This window comes from Aotus nancymaae, unplaced genomic scaffold (assembly GCF_030222135.1).
Source record: "Aotus nancymaae isolate 86718 unplaced genomic scaffold, 86718_ANA_hifiasm-v0.15.2.pri h1tg000077l, whole genome shotgun sequence".
Lineage (NCBI taxonomy): Eukaryota > Metazoa > Chordata > Mammalia > Primates > Aotidae > Aotus > Aotus nancymaae.
The window spans coordinates 12,221,308-12,237,310 of record NW_026988492.1 but is presented as its reverse complement, the minus strand read 5'-3'; the positions used below and the strand labels follow the sequence as shown (position 1 = coordinate 12,237,310).

Here is a 16,003-nt window from a genome sequence, read left to right as displayed (position 1 = left end):
AAGAACACACCAAGAAGATAACAGTTTTGTAGCAGTGGAACAAAAGGAAGTCTTTATACTGTTAAAGCTCCTGGGAGGTGTCAACAGACTTATTTTGATCCCACATTTATTTTATGTAACACTGGGGATATGTCAAATCCCTACATTAGGTTACAGTAACTACCCCAGAGAAAACATCTCAAATTGTGATTTTTGTAAAGTCAAAGGATGCTAAACTCAAAAGTTGTCGTCAAGAAGTTGATACTTCAATTGTGTGTCACATTTTATTAGCATGGTATCACAGCCATTTATCAGAACAATATGTTTTCATCAGTCATGAGATATCACTTTGCTTTGAATGTTCTGAGACAACTGAAAGAAAGTATAAAAAGAATGCATAAGCCTGACATCAATTTCCAGAGGGGAAACAAATGAAAAAGTAGACAGTTTAAAAGGTGAAGAGTTAAAAGCTGCAATCTGTAATCCAATTCATTTAAATAACAGAGCCTCATGTCTTCTCCCTCACAGGTACCGTCCTGCCACTTTAAAATTTCCTTTAGAATAAGAGACAGCAGCATAAGCAGTAGAATAAATTTCAAAAGGAATACCTATCATAAAAGATTTATTAGATATTAAGTGAATTTAGAGGCTAACGATTTTAGAAAACAAATTAGAGGCAGTACCAAGTTTCAAGAAACAGAATACAGCTCAAAGATTTTTACGGACTTCATTGCAAGCAAAATGCAACTGATCATATTTTCAAAGACTGCAGGAATAAGCAACTGCCAAGAAAGAATCCACGATATTAGAGCATCATGCATGACCGTTAAGTAACGCTTTTAGAGGGATGTTTAAACAGACATCTAGGAGCTCACAAGTCCAGACCAGTGCTGCCTTCAAAGCAGATACTTAATAAGTGTGATTGTTTACACTCTGAGAATCCTTTTATTAATGCAGTCAGGGCCTGCAGCACTTTATTTTGAATACTTTTTGTGACAACCAATTTTTACCTTTGGGGGAGTGGGAGCTATTTAAGTTAAAAACACAGTGTGATTCTGCTATGAATGCAAGTTTGTGTCCCCCAAAATGCTTATGCTGAAACCCTAATGCCCAAATGACAGTATTAGGCAGTGGGGCCTTTGAGAGGTAATTAGGTCATGAGGTTAGCACCCTCATTATGGGATCAGTGCCCTTATTAGAAGTGACAGAAGAGTGCTTTCGATCCTGTCCCACCCACTCTGCCCCTATCAACACATGTGAGGATACACTGAGAAGCCGGCTGTCTGCAAACCAGGAAGAACCCGACCATACTGGCACCCTGACCTCAGACTTCCAGCCTCCAGAACTGTAAGAAATACATTTCTGTCATTTAAGCCACCCAGTCTACAGGTTTTTATGACAGCTCCAGCTAACATCCTAAAAGCGACAATGTGTGTATGTGTTTTAAACACTAGTTCTAAAGATGATTCCTGGGATGTTGCAACAGCAGACATGTTCATACCATAAGACTATTTCTCAAGATGATTTAGTTGTTATGTTATTTTTATACCATAGATGTCGTCTTGATGATAGTGACGCTATGGCCACCAGCACATACTGAGTATCTAATGTGTGACAGACACTGCTAAATACTTGACATGCATTTTCCTATTTAATCTTTAGAATCCATATTAGGTATTATTATTATCCCCATAGTATAAAGAAAGAAATTGAGGCTTTGAAGTCCAGGCAAGGTGTGGAGGCTCACACCTGTAACCCTAACACTTCAAGAGGCCAAGATGGGAGGACTGCTTGAGCCCAAGAGTTCAAGACCAGCCTGGGCAACATAGCAAAACTACATCTCTATAAAAACATAATTAAAAAAATTAGCCAGGCATGGTGATGCATACCTGTGGTCCCAGCTACTTAGGAGGCTGGGGTAGGAGGACTGCCTGAGCCCGGGCGGTTGAGGCTGCAGTGAGCTGTGATCACGCCACTGTACTTCAGCCTGGCAAAGAGCAAGACCCCGTCTCTAAAAAACAAACAAGTCCAGAAGTCACATGGTTAGTAAGTGACAGGGGGGGACTGTTCAACACTGGAGTTCATGCTCTTACACTCCATGGTGAAGGAGGCCTTTTACAGCTCGGGCTGGGCCTTGGGAACATGTGCTCTACCAGGGAAGCTTGTGCTGGAATTTATTCCATGAGAGGGAGATTGCTGCTCCCAAGGGTAGTCTATTTTATCTCCAGTGATTACCAAGAATAATGCTCAGGGATGAAAAGGGGCGAGAAGCAGACCAACACTCACCTTCTAAAATCAGAGAGCTTGCTCTGTGGCAGAATGTGAGTGGGGCTGGCCCTGCTGGGGCCAGGACAGAAGAGACCAGTGACAGCAAAATGGAATTAGGAGGTGTCAATTGGATGTATGCTCAGAGGTCAATACCTAATCTCCGGCACAGATAAAATCTTCTGAAAAGTTGCCAAATCTTAAGCTGAATGATTTTAAATTCAGAGCAGTGATAACTGAAACTACTACACAAGAGTATTTAGGTTAAAATGTTATATAGAGCCAATGAATGACCTTTATAGCATAAGCATGCCTAAAGGTTAACAGCCAGGAATCTGGCCACTGTAATTTTAGGACACTGGGTTAGAGGAGATTTTTATGTGAAATGTGTTCTTCTTGTTCTCTAACTGTATATTTAAATCTTTGGCCTTGGTGAGAAATCGTTATGCATGGTAACCTTCTCAGAGTTTCAAATAAAGATCAAGAAAAATTACCTGGTGGTATTTCTTCAGGATGTTGTGCATTTCGGCCACGTCTTCACTGGTAATGGTCTTGATGACGTATCTTTTGTCATAGGAAGTGTGAAAACGAGCTCCGCTGCGGGCCTGGGAGTCGTTGGGGAGGGGTGCGCTCCTGGTCAGGGAATTCTTCCCGGGTGGGTAAGAGGGGAAGGAAGCGGGGAAGATAACTAGTTAAAGGTGCGGCTTTCTGATTCCCAGAGCATTTGTTGTCATTGTAAGTTTTCAAAAAACATTTATGTCTGGAATAAACTGGTAAGTAGGATGACAACATTTTTACATGCATCATAACTCACATTGCAAGCCTTTCAGATGAAATGAAGACAGCTTGAATTGTACTGTGATTCTAGTATCCTTAAATTGTAGGCAGGCTAATGCCTAGAATTATAATCAAAGTAACTTTAATCACTTTATTCTACTTTTCAGAGTTGGACAAGATCTCAAAGTTTTCTTCTGAATAAAATTAGGTTCCAATCATAAAACAAAATTTTATAGTCACTGAGCATTTCCTTACATGACATGTATCGTGCCAAGCATTTTGCACAGATTATTTCCCCCAATTCTGATAACATTCTTATGTAATGGTTATGATTGCTATCATCATTATTTTACAGATGAGGAGATGGGGATGAGAGAGCCTTAGCATCTGGGCAACGGGCACACAGCTAGTAAGGGAGGAGCTAGAATTCTGACTCCAGTGTGGTTGGCTCAGGACCCAAGCTCTCAGCTAGTAAACTACTCAACTAGTAGAGTACTTAACTTGCAGACTGTGCTACCTGTGTGCCCTGGGAGGAGGAGGCAGGAGTCTAGACGAGTGTCTTCTAAAACAGTTCCTCCTTAGGCAATTTGAATTCTGTCCATCCTCCACCCCCTACCACCAATTTTGAGAACTACTGATCTCCTAGAAGGTGGACAATGGGGGGCTCTGAGTAGGGGCTCTTCTGACATCATTCACTCCAGGATCTGGTACATGCTAGTGACACTGGCTAGGTAGGTCTACCCTTCTCGTCCCATGTGACTCTTCCATTCAGATCTCCTCTTTCTTACATCCTCCAGGAAGCCTCCTCTTGTCCCAACCTCCCAACACTGGCTGTCTAGGCCACCGGGTCTAGCAAGCCCCTGGCACCAAGGAAGCCTCGTCTCCATCCTTGCTGACTGCTCCTGAGCACTGACTTTCATTTCCTGTCTGGCCCCGAGGAATGGCCTGTGTGGGCTTCAAACACAAACACACTTTCTCTAACTTCCTCTCTCAAGTGGGCATTCAAAGGCCTCAGTGACAAAATGCTGTCAAGTTAAAGGAACATGGATACCTTCAAAAAGGCAGGTGATAGATAGCTCTGCCCATGGATTTGCAAAAAAAAGAGTCATTTTCTCTCTAGTATATTCCAGTCTCCTTATCCTTTCCTTTCTTTCTAGATGAAATCAACAGGACTGAACGAATGACTTAAGGTAGAATCAGATTGCAGCAGCGCAGAGGCTCACGCAGGCCCTACCTATGCCTGAAGAGGAAAGTGCCCCATGAGCAAATCCTCATCTTCCAGGATTCTCACCTCACCACCCTGGCATCCCCTGCTGTGGATCACGCATTCTGCAATAACACACCTTGTTATTGCAAGCAGGTGCACCTGCTAGACGCAGAGTCAAGGCCACCAAGTAACTGAATTTGCTTTCCTTAGCTTATTAGAAATCTTGAGAGAAGGAAAAAAAATTCGACATAATTCCCAGTGACTTTAAATAGCAGGACTTGGCAGTGTTCAAATTATTCTTAAGACAAGCAAAATTTATTAGAGAGACTGAGAAAGAGAAAAATGACTTTCAGGATGAAAATGGCTATATTAACAAGAGTTTAATTCTTAATTACATTGTTTTTTTTTCCCTAAAACATGAACAAGACTCCTTTACACGACTTCTGACTTAGAATAAAAAGAAAATTAAAGTGAATTTCCCCTTGTAGGGTTTTAAATGCTAGCCCCCAAAAAGCAATTACTGCTCTGTTAGTGGTCTTGCTTTTTTCTCGCAATCACTAATTTGCAAAAGGGTATTTCTTCCAAATAAAACAAGAACTCCAGGAACTGTAAGATTGCAAATTATCTTTGGGCATAAAATCAAAGTGGGAACAATCAAGTTTATGGAAGCCAGGTGGAGCAGACCAAGTGGAACAGACCTTAAGCTTTGTCAAACTGACAATACGTGTAAAACAACTTTCGGGGGGATGGGGAACAGTAAAGGAGAACTGTATGCAGCACAGGATGAAATTCCAGCAGCATCAGTTTCATAGATCGTTTTCTTATGCATATTAGATAGGACGGTATAACATTCTCTCATGGGCCAATGAGGTGAAAAAAAATCAAAAGCTGCATAGTCAGTGCTTCTCAAACTTAACAAGCAACTGAATCATCCAGGGATGTGAAAATGTAGATTCTGATCCAGCATGTCAGGGGTGGGACATTTTCAGAAGTAGACGATGCTGCTGGAGCCGGTCTGCAGACCACACGTGAGAACCAAGGTCTATGGAATGGTGTTTATGCTGTGTTTTGCCAGTGTGCAGCATGTACAGTCTAGTGTATTAGGTACATTATAATTAGACTTACCGGGACTCATACCTTTCCCATTATAGTCTCTACACCTCTAGTTTAATTAAAGTGGGAAACTTTAGAATTCAGGAGAGTAATTCACGGCATTTACTTTACTAATTAAATAACTGTTTAATAATACTATGTACAAGTACTCATACAATGTATGGAGTTTTATATTTTTATTTTTTTGAGACAGGGTCTCACTGTGTTGCCCAGGCTGGAGTGCAGTGGCGCGATCTTGGCTCACTGCAGCCTTGATCTCCTAGGCTCAAACGATTCTTGTGCCTCAGCCTCCTGAGTAGCTGGGATTATAGGTGTCTGCCACCATGCCCAGCTAATTTTTGTATTTTTAATAGAGACAGGGTCTCACCATGTAGCCAGGGTGGTCTCGAACTCCTGGCCTCAAGTGATCTGCCTGCCTCAGCCACCCAAAGTGCTGGGATTACAGGCATAAGCCACTGTGCCCAGCTCAATGTATGGGTTTACAAAGGGCTAGAAATGTAAAGCAAATAATGTAAGAACTCCTTAGCTCAGATACTACCTCTTCCCCAATTTTTTGACTTTCCTTTCAGTTTCAAAGGCATTGTTCTAGTCATGTATGCAGACACTGCATTAGGATATTAGCCATGTCTTCATCCTGGGATATAACACTTTAAAAATTCTAATACTGAATCTGTCTCAAATCACCATTCTAGTAATCACATGAGTAGCCCAACCCACACTATCTGAATATTTTTAAGATTCATGGATATCAAATAACCAATGAAGCTAGGAACACTGTGTCAAAACATAGAATGTACATTTCATATCACTATGAATATAAAAATACATAAATCAAATGTATTAAAAGCCTTATCTGATAAGACAAGCAGAAAATCAAAAGAGTTAATGCAATTCCACACAAAATGCCTGATCCTTGGAATGATTCTAAGGCCTGGAAAATTCCAACTCATTATTTTGTATTTATATTTTCACAATATTCCTGTGAGAGAGGAAAAGCCAGGTCCATTTTCCTACCTGAAGATAAAGAAACTAGTGTACAATGGAACCAAGCAATATGTCTAACATTCCATGTCTAAAGCTTCCTCTGAGCAAACCAAAAGGGTAATTTACAAAGAAAAGACTAAATTCTGCCATTGTAATCATGATCATGACTTTTTATAGCCTTTAAAATAAAGTAAAATTGTTTATGTATTTTTATTATTTACTTTCTTGCTATCTTCTAAGGCATGAAGCAGACATGTGTTTTTAAAGGCAACACAAGCCAAGTGCAGTGGCTCAAGCGTGTAGTCCCAGCACTTTGGGTTGCTGAGGCAGTGGGATCACCTGAGTCCAGGAGTTCGAGATCAGCCTGGGTAACACGGTGAAACCCCGTCTCCGCTACAAATACAAAAATTAGCCAGGTGTGGTGGCACGCACCTGTAGTTCCAGCTACTCAGGAGGCTGAGGCATGAGAATTGTTTGAACCTGGGAGGCAGAGGTTGCAGTGAGCCGAGATCGCACCACTGCACTCCAACCTGAGCGACACAGTGAGGCATTATATTCTCTACACCTCTAGTTCAATTAAAATGGGAAACTTCATAGTTCAGAATAATAATTCATGGCATTTACTTTACTAATTAAAGAAGTGTTTAATTAGTCACCAAAAAAAAAAAAAAAAAAAAGACACAGCATGATGTTGGATGCTTAGCCAAGTTGGGGAATCCCCTGAGGGAAACAGAGCTTGGGAGTGACCCTCAGGTGCTCCTAAGGGGTCCCTCCATGTATAAATAAATCTCAAAAGAGCATTCAAGTTGGAAGCAACCTTGGAGATGATTCCAAAACACACACTATACAGACAGGAAAACCGACCCAAAGAGCAGAAATGACTTGCCTAACTCAGTTCTCCAAATCAGGTGGGCTGATGTACATGGAGTGCCCTGTAGGGGCCCTGCCCAGAGCCTCCATCTCCCCCTGCCATGCTGCTTCCTCGCCTGGGCTCTAGGGTACAGTGGGCATTATAAAGGGACAGTCGATTTCTCCATAGTAACAAATACCTTCTAATGCCAATTTAGAGTGTGAGCCACCTGGCACAAAATCAAACCTGTCTTTAGGTTTTCAGTTTTGCCAAGTAAACTGTGTAGAAAATATCATCAATAACAGCCACAGTGCTAATGCAGTCCAGAGTCTGTTATTTACACTTTTATTAACATGTGTACACAGCTATCTGAACTCATTCTAGGACTGTACATGACTTTACATTAACTGAACAGGAAGAGTAGGAGCTGTCTTCTCTCCAGGTGGGAGCTGAGACAGATGTGTTTGTGGAATAAGCCTTTGGGACAGGAAGACTGTGCTGCTAAGCCCTGGACCCAGAGTCAGACACTCATACAGAATAAAAACAGGGCTCAAGGAGGACGAGCACTTAGCATTTCCTTTGAGTCCTGTAGACTGTGGTAACGATGTCAACCCTAAGAATTCTTCACATTTCTGACCATGTGGCACACTGCGTCATGTCTATTTAAATTCGTTTATGTGGTCTAAGATTGCTGGAGGTTTTCATTTTCCTCCTTTCACGGGTTTCTGCCTTTAGAAGACTGTCCCATCTGCTTTTTTTTGCTTAAAACTGCATGGATTTTCCTCACAAAGAATGCCAAGGTTGAAAGGAGCAATCTTTTATACTGGGAGTGCTGAATTCTGAGTTACTCTATACTCTAAACGCACTCTATACATTACTAAGCTGGGGGGAAAAAAAGAAATTAAGATGAAATTTGCAAGTTAAGACCAGCTCTGCATGGAAAAAAAAAGAAGGCACCACTTAGAAAAATTCTTTCTCATATCACCTAATTTAAAAGGGCAAGTCTGAGATGAAGCTGATCCTACCTAAGGCCTTAAAAACACCTTAGAGAGGGTTAGTTTAGTCCTCTTCATCTCCAAAGTAAAACAGTCACTTTCTGAAACATTTACCCTTATCTACCCACCTGTCTTCATGAGAAAGCAGCCAGATAAAATTACCCAGTGAAATCCACCCAGGCTTTGGAGAGACTTACTCTCATTAAAAAAAAAATTCCTTGTCATGGACATACTTGGAGAGTTACATGGTCTGCAATAAAGTGACATCATTTAAATTCAAAATTGGGGCTGGGCGCAGTGGCTTATACCTATAATCCTAGCACTTTGGGAGGCCAAGGTGGGAGGATCACTTGAGGCCAGGAGTTTGCAACCAGCCTGGGCAACACAGTAAGACTCTGTGTCTACAAAGTATTAAAAAATTAGCCAGATATGGTGGTGCGTTCCTGTAATTCTAGCTATAAGGAAGGCTGAGGTTGTAGGATCACTTGAGCCCAGGAGTTCGAGACTGCAGTGAGCCATGATTGCACCACAGCCTAGTTGACAGAGACTCTGTTAAAAAATAAAAACAGACAGACAAAATTGGGGATTCTGCATCTATTAGTTCAAAAGGGGCAGTAAGTTATTTCCTAAAGCCTCAATAGTAACTTAGATGTTAAAAGGAGAATTTAAAATTTCACAGAGAAGTTTCAGGTTGAAAATTCCTACCCCACAAGGTCCTTCTTCTATTTCTGGCCCCTGGTCACTTCCCTGTGACCTCTCAAACCAGCGATGCGCAAAGGACAAAGATGATAACAAAACAGAATGGACCCAGGAAGCCGCCTGGGAGTGTCAGGGTGACCCCTCCCAAAAGCAATGGGCTGAAGTCAAGGCTTTGAGTCCCTCCTCCAACTCCCCCTTCCCACCTCCCTTACTCTGTTATCTGATTATCTGCAAAGAAAGACAGCTGAACTTAATGGTCTCCAAGCTTCCTGCTCATTCTTCTCATTATTATTCTGCTGTCAGTTTGTAGAGACTTAGGAAATGGATGATGATTTACTATTAGTTTATGGGGGAAAAAAAATCTAATGATAAACATGCACAAACCGCAAAAATATACTTTCTTCAATGGCTATTCTTTTTCTCCTCTCCATTTGATAGTTTCATATTATAAATTATGAAACTATTTAAAGTCACCAGTTCTAAATAAAAATACTGATACCATAACCCATCCCCCAAAAAAGAGCAGCCAAAGTCAACTTTGGGAAAAAATGTCTCTTAATGAATAAATTAAACTAGTTTCAAACTCCAAACATTCTTCTTCCTTAACAGCTTGAGATATGATTCACATACCATACAATTCACCTATTTAAAGTATACAATTCAATAGTTTTTACTGTATTCACCAAATCATGCAACCATGACCACAAGCATTTTTAGAGCATTTTCATGACTCCAAAAAGAAACCTGAACCTATCTGCAATCACTCCCATTCCTTCCCCTACCACCCAGCCCAAGAAGCCCACCGATCTTTGTCTCTATATATCTGCCCGTTCTGGACATTTCATATGGATGTAATCATATAGTATACAGGTGTCTGTGACTGGCCCAAACACTGATCTTGCAAGTGCCCTAGACACACTCATCCACCATGAGGTGATGCACTATGCCAGCCACAGCCCCTGGGCTGTCTCTGGACAAGTGAGGTGACCTGGCAAGTGCTCCCTATTCAGGCCAGCGCCCATACACGATTGCAGTGGACACGTCACAGCCAATAAATGCTGCTTCTAAGTTTGTTCCTTGCATAGTCAGGTAGCTAGAGAAAAGTTGGACAAACATTCAAGTTCTAGGGCAAAGCTGTGAGATGCAGGGCAAGTAAGAGTATGACAATTTAGTTCATTTTTGCCTATTTTGCAACTTGGTGAATAAACATACTATTTCCATAGCTGACATCTTTCCTATCTTACACTACCTTAGCTCAAACCTCAAAAGCTGTGTTTGAGGCTCTGGTGCTATCTCGGTCCTCTCAGCAGCAAATAAAGGATGATAATGAGAGATAAAGCTCCCTCTTCAGTGCCTTCTTATATTTGTAACTGGAAATTTAGTGTCCTTTCCTTTAAGAAAAGGATTAATGAGCCAAGATTGCGCTACTGCACTCCAGCCTGGGCAGCAAGAGCGGGACTTCTCAAAAAAAAAAAAAAAAAAAAAAAAAAAAAAAGGAAAGGATTAATGGTGCTGTCCTTTCCTGCTTCATCTAAATGTCTGTGCTGAAGATGTTTATTTCCGCAGTCGGAGGTCCAGGATTAGTGGAGCCCCCCAGAAGGGGGAAGGAAACATAAATGTCAATTTAATTAGCTCATTCTAACCACCAATCTTTTATATCTCTCATAAAAGTGTCCTCATTTAGTAAGTTACTTTTCCATGTATTTTTTAAACAGCCAAGCATTTTGTATATTTAATTCTCTTGAACTAATCATGTAAGTCTTGTATAATTTTTCTTTTCCACTTTCATAGTCATTTGTATACATTCTGCTAAAAATCATGTATGAAAAGTTTTTATTTTTAGTTGACGAAGAGGCCACTTTAAACTTTGCCATGCTCAAATGTGTAAAGCCACCCTCATATAAGGGAGCGTGTCAATGCTGTGCAGAAGATCTCACATGACAGCCATATCCTCATGGTGGCATAGTAATACATTCAGAGACCTGACAGCTGGGGGACCTCAGAGAGCACTGCGTTTTTCTCCTCATTTTACAGATGAGGAAACTGAGACCCACCAGGGGTGAATGAGTGTCTCATGTTCATAGCATCAGTCACTGAAGATCAAAGACTCAAGCAGGCCTCGTAACTTCTCGGAAATATTCTTTTCCCCAACGCTAGCTACCTGTTTCATGGACTTGAAACCTGGAAACCAGTCACTGCCCTGCTGACAGCTCAGGATTACGATTACATGCCTGGAATCACACAGCCCAGGAGACAGGAGCAACTTGCCCAGAGAAGCCTGCTTTCTGGGTCTGCAGTTGACATATCTGAGTGAGCACAGATGGTCCTCTGACCTCGCCAGAGAGTTAAAGACCAGCGAGTGAATTTGAACATCATCATCAAGGATTTATTAAATGCCCACTGTGTTGAAAGCCCTGTCTTAAGCTCTTGGGGAATTTCAAAGTCTAAGCTGTGATCTCAGGCAAAGAATGGCTTTCATTACAGAGGGGAGCAAAACACAGTGCAATTTAGCACTTATCAATAATGAAACAACTTATTAGAAAAAAAGAATATAAAAATGAAAGGCAATGACCAACAGGGAAAGCAGCAGAGTTGCGGAAACTTCACAAAGTGCCATGAGATCCTCTTTTGAAATCTCAGGCTGCTGTTTGACGATGGAGATTAAAATGATAGGGACTAGTCCCCAAGACTCATGGTAAACCAACATAGCGTTTAACCTGGAGAGATGCACCCAGTGGCAAGGATGACTGGCTGTCAGCTCTGTCAAAAGCCACGAGCAAAACCCAAAGCAGGTCTGAGGTGGGAAATACAGGCGAACAGGAAGCTGGGGTCTCTGGTGGGGGCAGGTGGCAATGGGAACAGTAATTTGCTCAGCTTGTAAAAAGGACCTCAAAGAGTGAAAGAAATGCCTGATGACCCTTATGGGCGTGAGGGAGCTTCCCCCAGTCTATCAAGAGCGTATCCAATCGGAGAGGGGCCTCCCTTGGGACTCAGCCCCAGTGCGCGTCTGAGCGGGATGGAATTTCCTTCCAGGGCAGCTAACCTGTGAGGAGAAACGGAGCAAACCCAACAGGCAACAATTGTTGACAAAGCAATGAGAATGCTTAGGCGTTCAAGCAGCAAGCACAGGGGTGATGGTGCAGGTTCAGTGTTAAGAGCTGGACCAAGGAGGAGTCCCACAAGCATGTCTGTGCCAATCCTCCCCCAGCTGGACCTCTGCTCCTGACCTCATCCAGAGTTGTGGACCAGGATGCCCAATGTGGGTCACAGGCCTTACCTGGGTATCCCACCCCTGCCGCCAGTCAACAGGTCAAAAATGCAACTCCATCTTCCTTCCTGTCCACCTGCAGCCCCAAACTTCCCTCCCTCCGTGACTGGCACCCCTGCTCTCTCAGCCTCTCAGGTCCCAATGCCTCTGTGGCTCTTGTCCTTTGCCATTGGCCACTGAACCTGTGAGTTTACTTCTCTCAATGTCTTTTGAAGCTGCTCTGTACTTTACATGGTGGGAGACAGAGGCTTGGCTCAATGGGATATTTCATAACCTCCTGATTTCCTTATCTCCCTTCTATGCATTCTATAAATTACCATGCAGTTATCTTTAGAAAATACAGACCTCAGCTGGGTGCATCGGCTCACGCCTGTAATCCCAATACTTTGGGAGGCTAAGGTGGATGGATCGCTTGAGCCCAGGAGTTCAACACCAGCCTGGGCAACATGGCAAAACCTGTATCTACAAAAAAAAAACAAAAAACAAAATTCAGCTGAGCACAGCGGCACATGCCTGTAGTCCAGGTACTCAGGGAGCTGAGGCGGCAGGATCAAGTGAGCGCAGGAGGTAGAGGGACTCTGTCTCGAAAAGAAAAAAAGAAAAAAGAAAAGAAAAAGAAAATATAGACTTCATGACATTGTCATTCCCCTGAACGAAACCCACAGGGCTGCTCGCTGGCAGCAGAATCAGCCCAGTGCCCCTGTGTCCTTATGTATCTTGTTATTTTAACATCTTTATCTCCCATGACTCTGCCACCATCCAAATTCCTTCACGTTTCGTGGGCTCTCCCTGCCTTTTGCTTGGGCCCAGAGGGTTCACTTCTCTTCAAATTCCCCGTCAGCCCTGCCTCACTTTCTTCTACAAGCATTTATTTGCTTACTTATTTTTCATGTTTTTAGAGATGGGGTCTCACTATTTTGCTCAGGCTGGTCTCAAATTCCTGGGCTCAAGAGATCCTCCTGCCTTGGCCACCTGAGTAGCTGGGATTGCAGATGTGACCACTGCCCTGACCACCAATCTTTCTTAAGTCCCTCCTGAGTCAAGCGTAGTGCTAAACAGCAGACAGGCAGCCAGGAAACACAAACACTGCTCCCGCCCTCAGGCAGTTTAAAGTCAAAGTGAGAAATCTACCAGTCAAAGACAGTTTCACAGCACAGACTTGATACTCTAGAGATAAAGGCAGAATTCTTGGCCCCCCCACTTCAAGTATAGTATATACTGAAGGTCTTAACATCTTAGAATTTTATTTTTAAAACTGAAGTAAGAACATCAGAAGTTTAAAATGTTAGCTCTTAATTATTTTAAAATTACAATTCTCTGTAACAAAGAAGAAAGGGCATCAGACGTGAATAATAAGGGATTCTAATTCAGGAGATGAAGTAGGGGAAAAGGAAACCTGGTATTATCCTCCAAAGTGAACAAGAGGCCTCACTTTCAAATGTGTGGTCTATTTAGGTTTAACAGCTTCCGCTCCCTCCTGCATTACTTTTTGGTTTCTGGGAGGAAAGCCTCTCTACCAGCTCCAAAACATAACTGAAGCCTCTACTTGACTTCCCAAGGCTGTTTAAGGTTCTTCATAAAAATCTGCACCCCTCTTTCTAGTTTCTCTGGGTATAAGCATAAGAGATGAACATATGAGCTTAGGAGACTGGAAAGAGCGGTGCAGATTTTCATGAAGAACGTTAAAAATCAAGATGCTGGGTTTGTGTAAATCTCGTTAGCATCTAACACAGAATCTGGTATGTAGTAGTTTTTAAAGAAAGTGATGCTTCACCCTTTCTTCTCTTCTGCATTCCCTAAAATGTCTAGCACAGAGCCTGACATGTGGTAGGAAGAAATAAATACTTTGATTTGGTAATTACGCATGAAATCCCAGACCTAAGCGTAATCAAGGCTTAAGGGGGCAGTGGTAATGGTAGACATAGGACTGCAGCTATAGTCACAGAAGAGGCCTCCCAGGCAGCATTCACCCTGAAACACACCCTGAAAGTATGGCGATGGACATCATGTTGGCCAAACAATGATCAGAACATAATTCAACTCTGAGCATTATTACAAACCAATCATGCAACTTTAAAATGCCGTAATGAATCGGAGAAAGTTCTGAATCTAGAAGTATTGCTTACATGCACACGCGCATGCGCGCACACACACACACACACACAGAGGTTTACGTATGTATGTTACATGGTATTGTTATTAACAATGAATATTCTAGAACTGTGCTTTGAATTTGTCTTCAAGGAAACAACATTTTTAAAAGATACTCCAGAAATTGAAACCAGAGGAAAGATAAAAATGTTTACTGAGAGCAGGAATGTTTTCATTTCATTATCCTTTTCATTTATCTTAAAATCTTTTTTTAAGAAGTGTAAATTCACTAGTAGGGGTCAATTACGTAGGTTACATGCTATGTTCTACTTTAATCAGAGTTGGTCTCCACGGACCAATACCTACTTTTTTCAGGTGTATCAAAAAGGTGGTCACACAAACAAGACAAGTCAGGACCATTTACCCACCTGGCTGAATGGAAAGGTCTGAATATGAAATAAACCAGACGATGGAGCTCCTAACCGCTACATTGATTTAGAGCCGCCTGTCCAAAATGCAAGCACTTCGGAAAAATAAACACAGCAGGCAAAGCCTGGTCTCCTTTTGCTATCCAGTGTCCTCCAAAAGGCTATGAGGGCCTAGGCCACTGGTCCTACTTTCCAAGTCAGTTGGGAAAGAGTATTCAAAACGCAGTTTACATTGATAAGCTCAGAAAAAGAGTTTAGTTTTTTTTTTTGAAATACAGTCTTCAGTAGCCGGTACTCAGGAGTGACAGAGGTGGCCAGTGGGAGACTCCACTCAGCAAAGGCACATTAGCAAGCTCTGCGAGAGGAAAACGAGGCTGCTTTTAGTCATTTTTTGCCACATGTGCCAAATGATATCTGTTACTTGGACTGGGCACGAGGATTGAACTGTCTGGGCAGTGACAATGTGCCAAGCATCTAGAGCCCCAGGTCCTGGCCCCTGACCATCTTCCGCCTGAATCCCCGCAGTACCTGCAGGGCCTGCAAGGTAACCCTGGAGCCAGCGTTGTCACAATTGCCCTCCTTTTTTCCAAACCAAGCAGCCAACAGACTAGGATACAGCCCCAGAGTTACGATCCTGTCTTCAGTTGGAACTCAGGGTCCCTGACCCTGCTGAAGAATTTTTTAAGAGATACAGACACTAGGAAAGAAATATAGGAACGAGGAGGGAAGAAAAGTATACCTCTGGAGCTCTAAAGTGACTCTGAATGCATACTTTTTCTTTCTTTCTTTTGAAATAGAAATACAGTTGCCAAAGAGAAAGCAGCAATTTAAATGCCAGAAGCAGCAGGCAGAGCTAAGGAAAGGAGTGTACGAATGATTAATCACACTCACAACACTCTCCCCAACGGGGAGCTCTCATGTGAAGAGTTTAACGGACTTGCCAATTAGTTCCTTGTGAATCATCCTCCATTTGCCTAATTTCCCTTCAAAGTTTGTACTCAGCAATTTGCACTGACTTCAAGATCAACTTACGAAGTTCTGTTTGTAGGGTGGAAAAAAAAAAGGAAGGAAAACCAGTTCATGCCTTTGCATTTCAGCAACAAAATTGGTCATTTGAGGAAATTTTAAAAACCACCTTTCTCTGCTATACTACAGAACTCAGAACGTAATGGGTTCATTTTGGATCTCATTTGACAGAATTGATTATGATAGAAATAGACTTCATTTCAATAATGAATTCAGTAATCTAACTGGTAAGATGCATGGGCCCTCAAAAGTCAGTTTCTGCAAAATGCCAGTGAAATTGTTTTATTAAAACAAAAACCAACCCAACAAAAAAAGGACGTG

General features: G+C 42.1%; 1 protein-coding gene across 3 annotated transcripts in view; it reads right to left on the bottom strand.

Moving 5' to 3' along the window:
- PIP4K2A (phosphatidylinositol-5-phosphate 4-kinase type 2 alpha) overlaps positions 1-16,003 on the bottom strand; it is a 175,820-nt gene that overhangs the window by 51,684 nt on the left and 108,133 nt on the right. For all 3 annotated transcript variants that reach the window (XM_064368359.1, XM_064368360.1, XM_021666145.2), the window contains exon 4: positions 2,739-2,891. In XM_064368359.1, the coding sequence (XP_064224429.1) occupies positions 2,739-2,891 (153 nt within the window). The remainder of the gene's footprint in view (positions 1-2,738; positions 2,892-16,003) is intronic.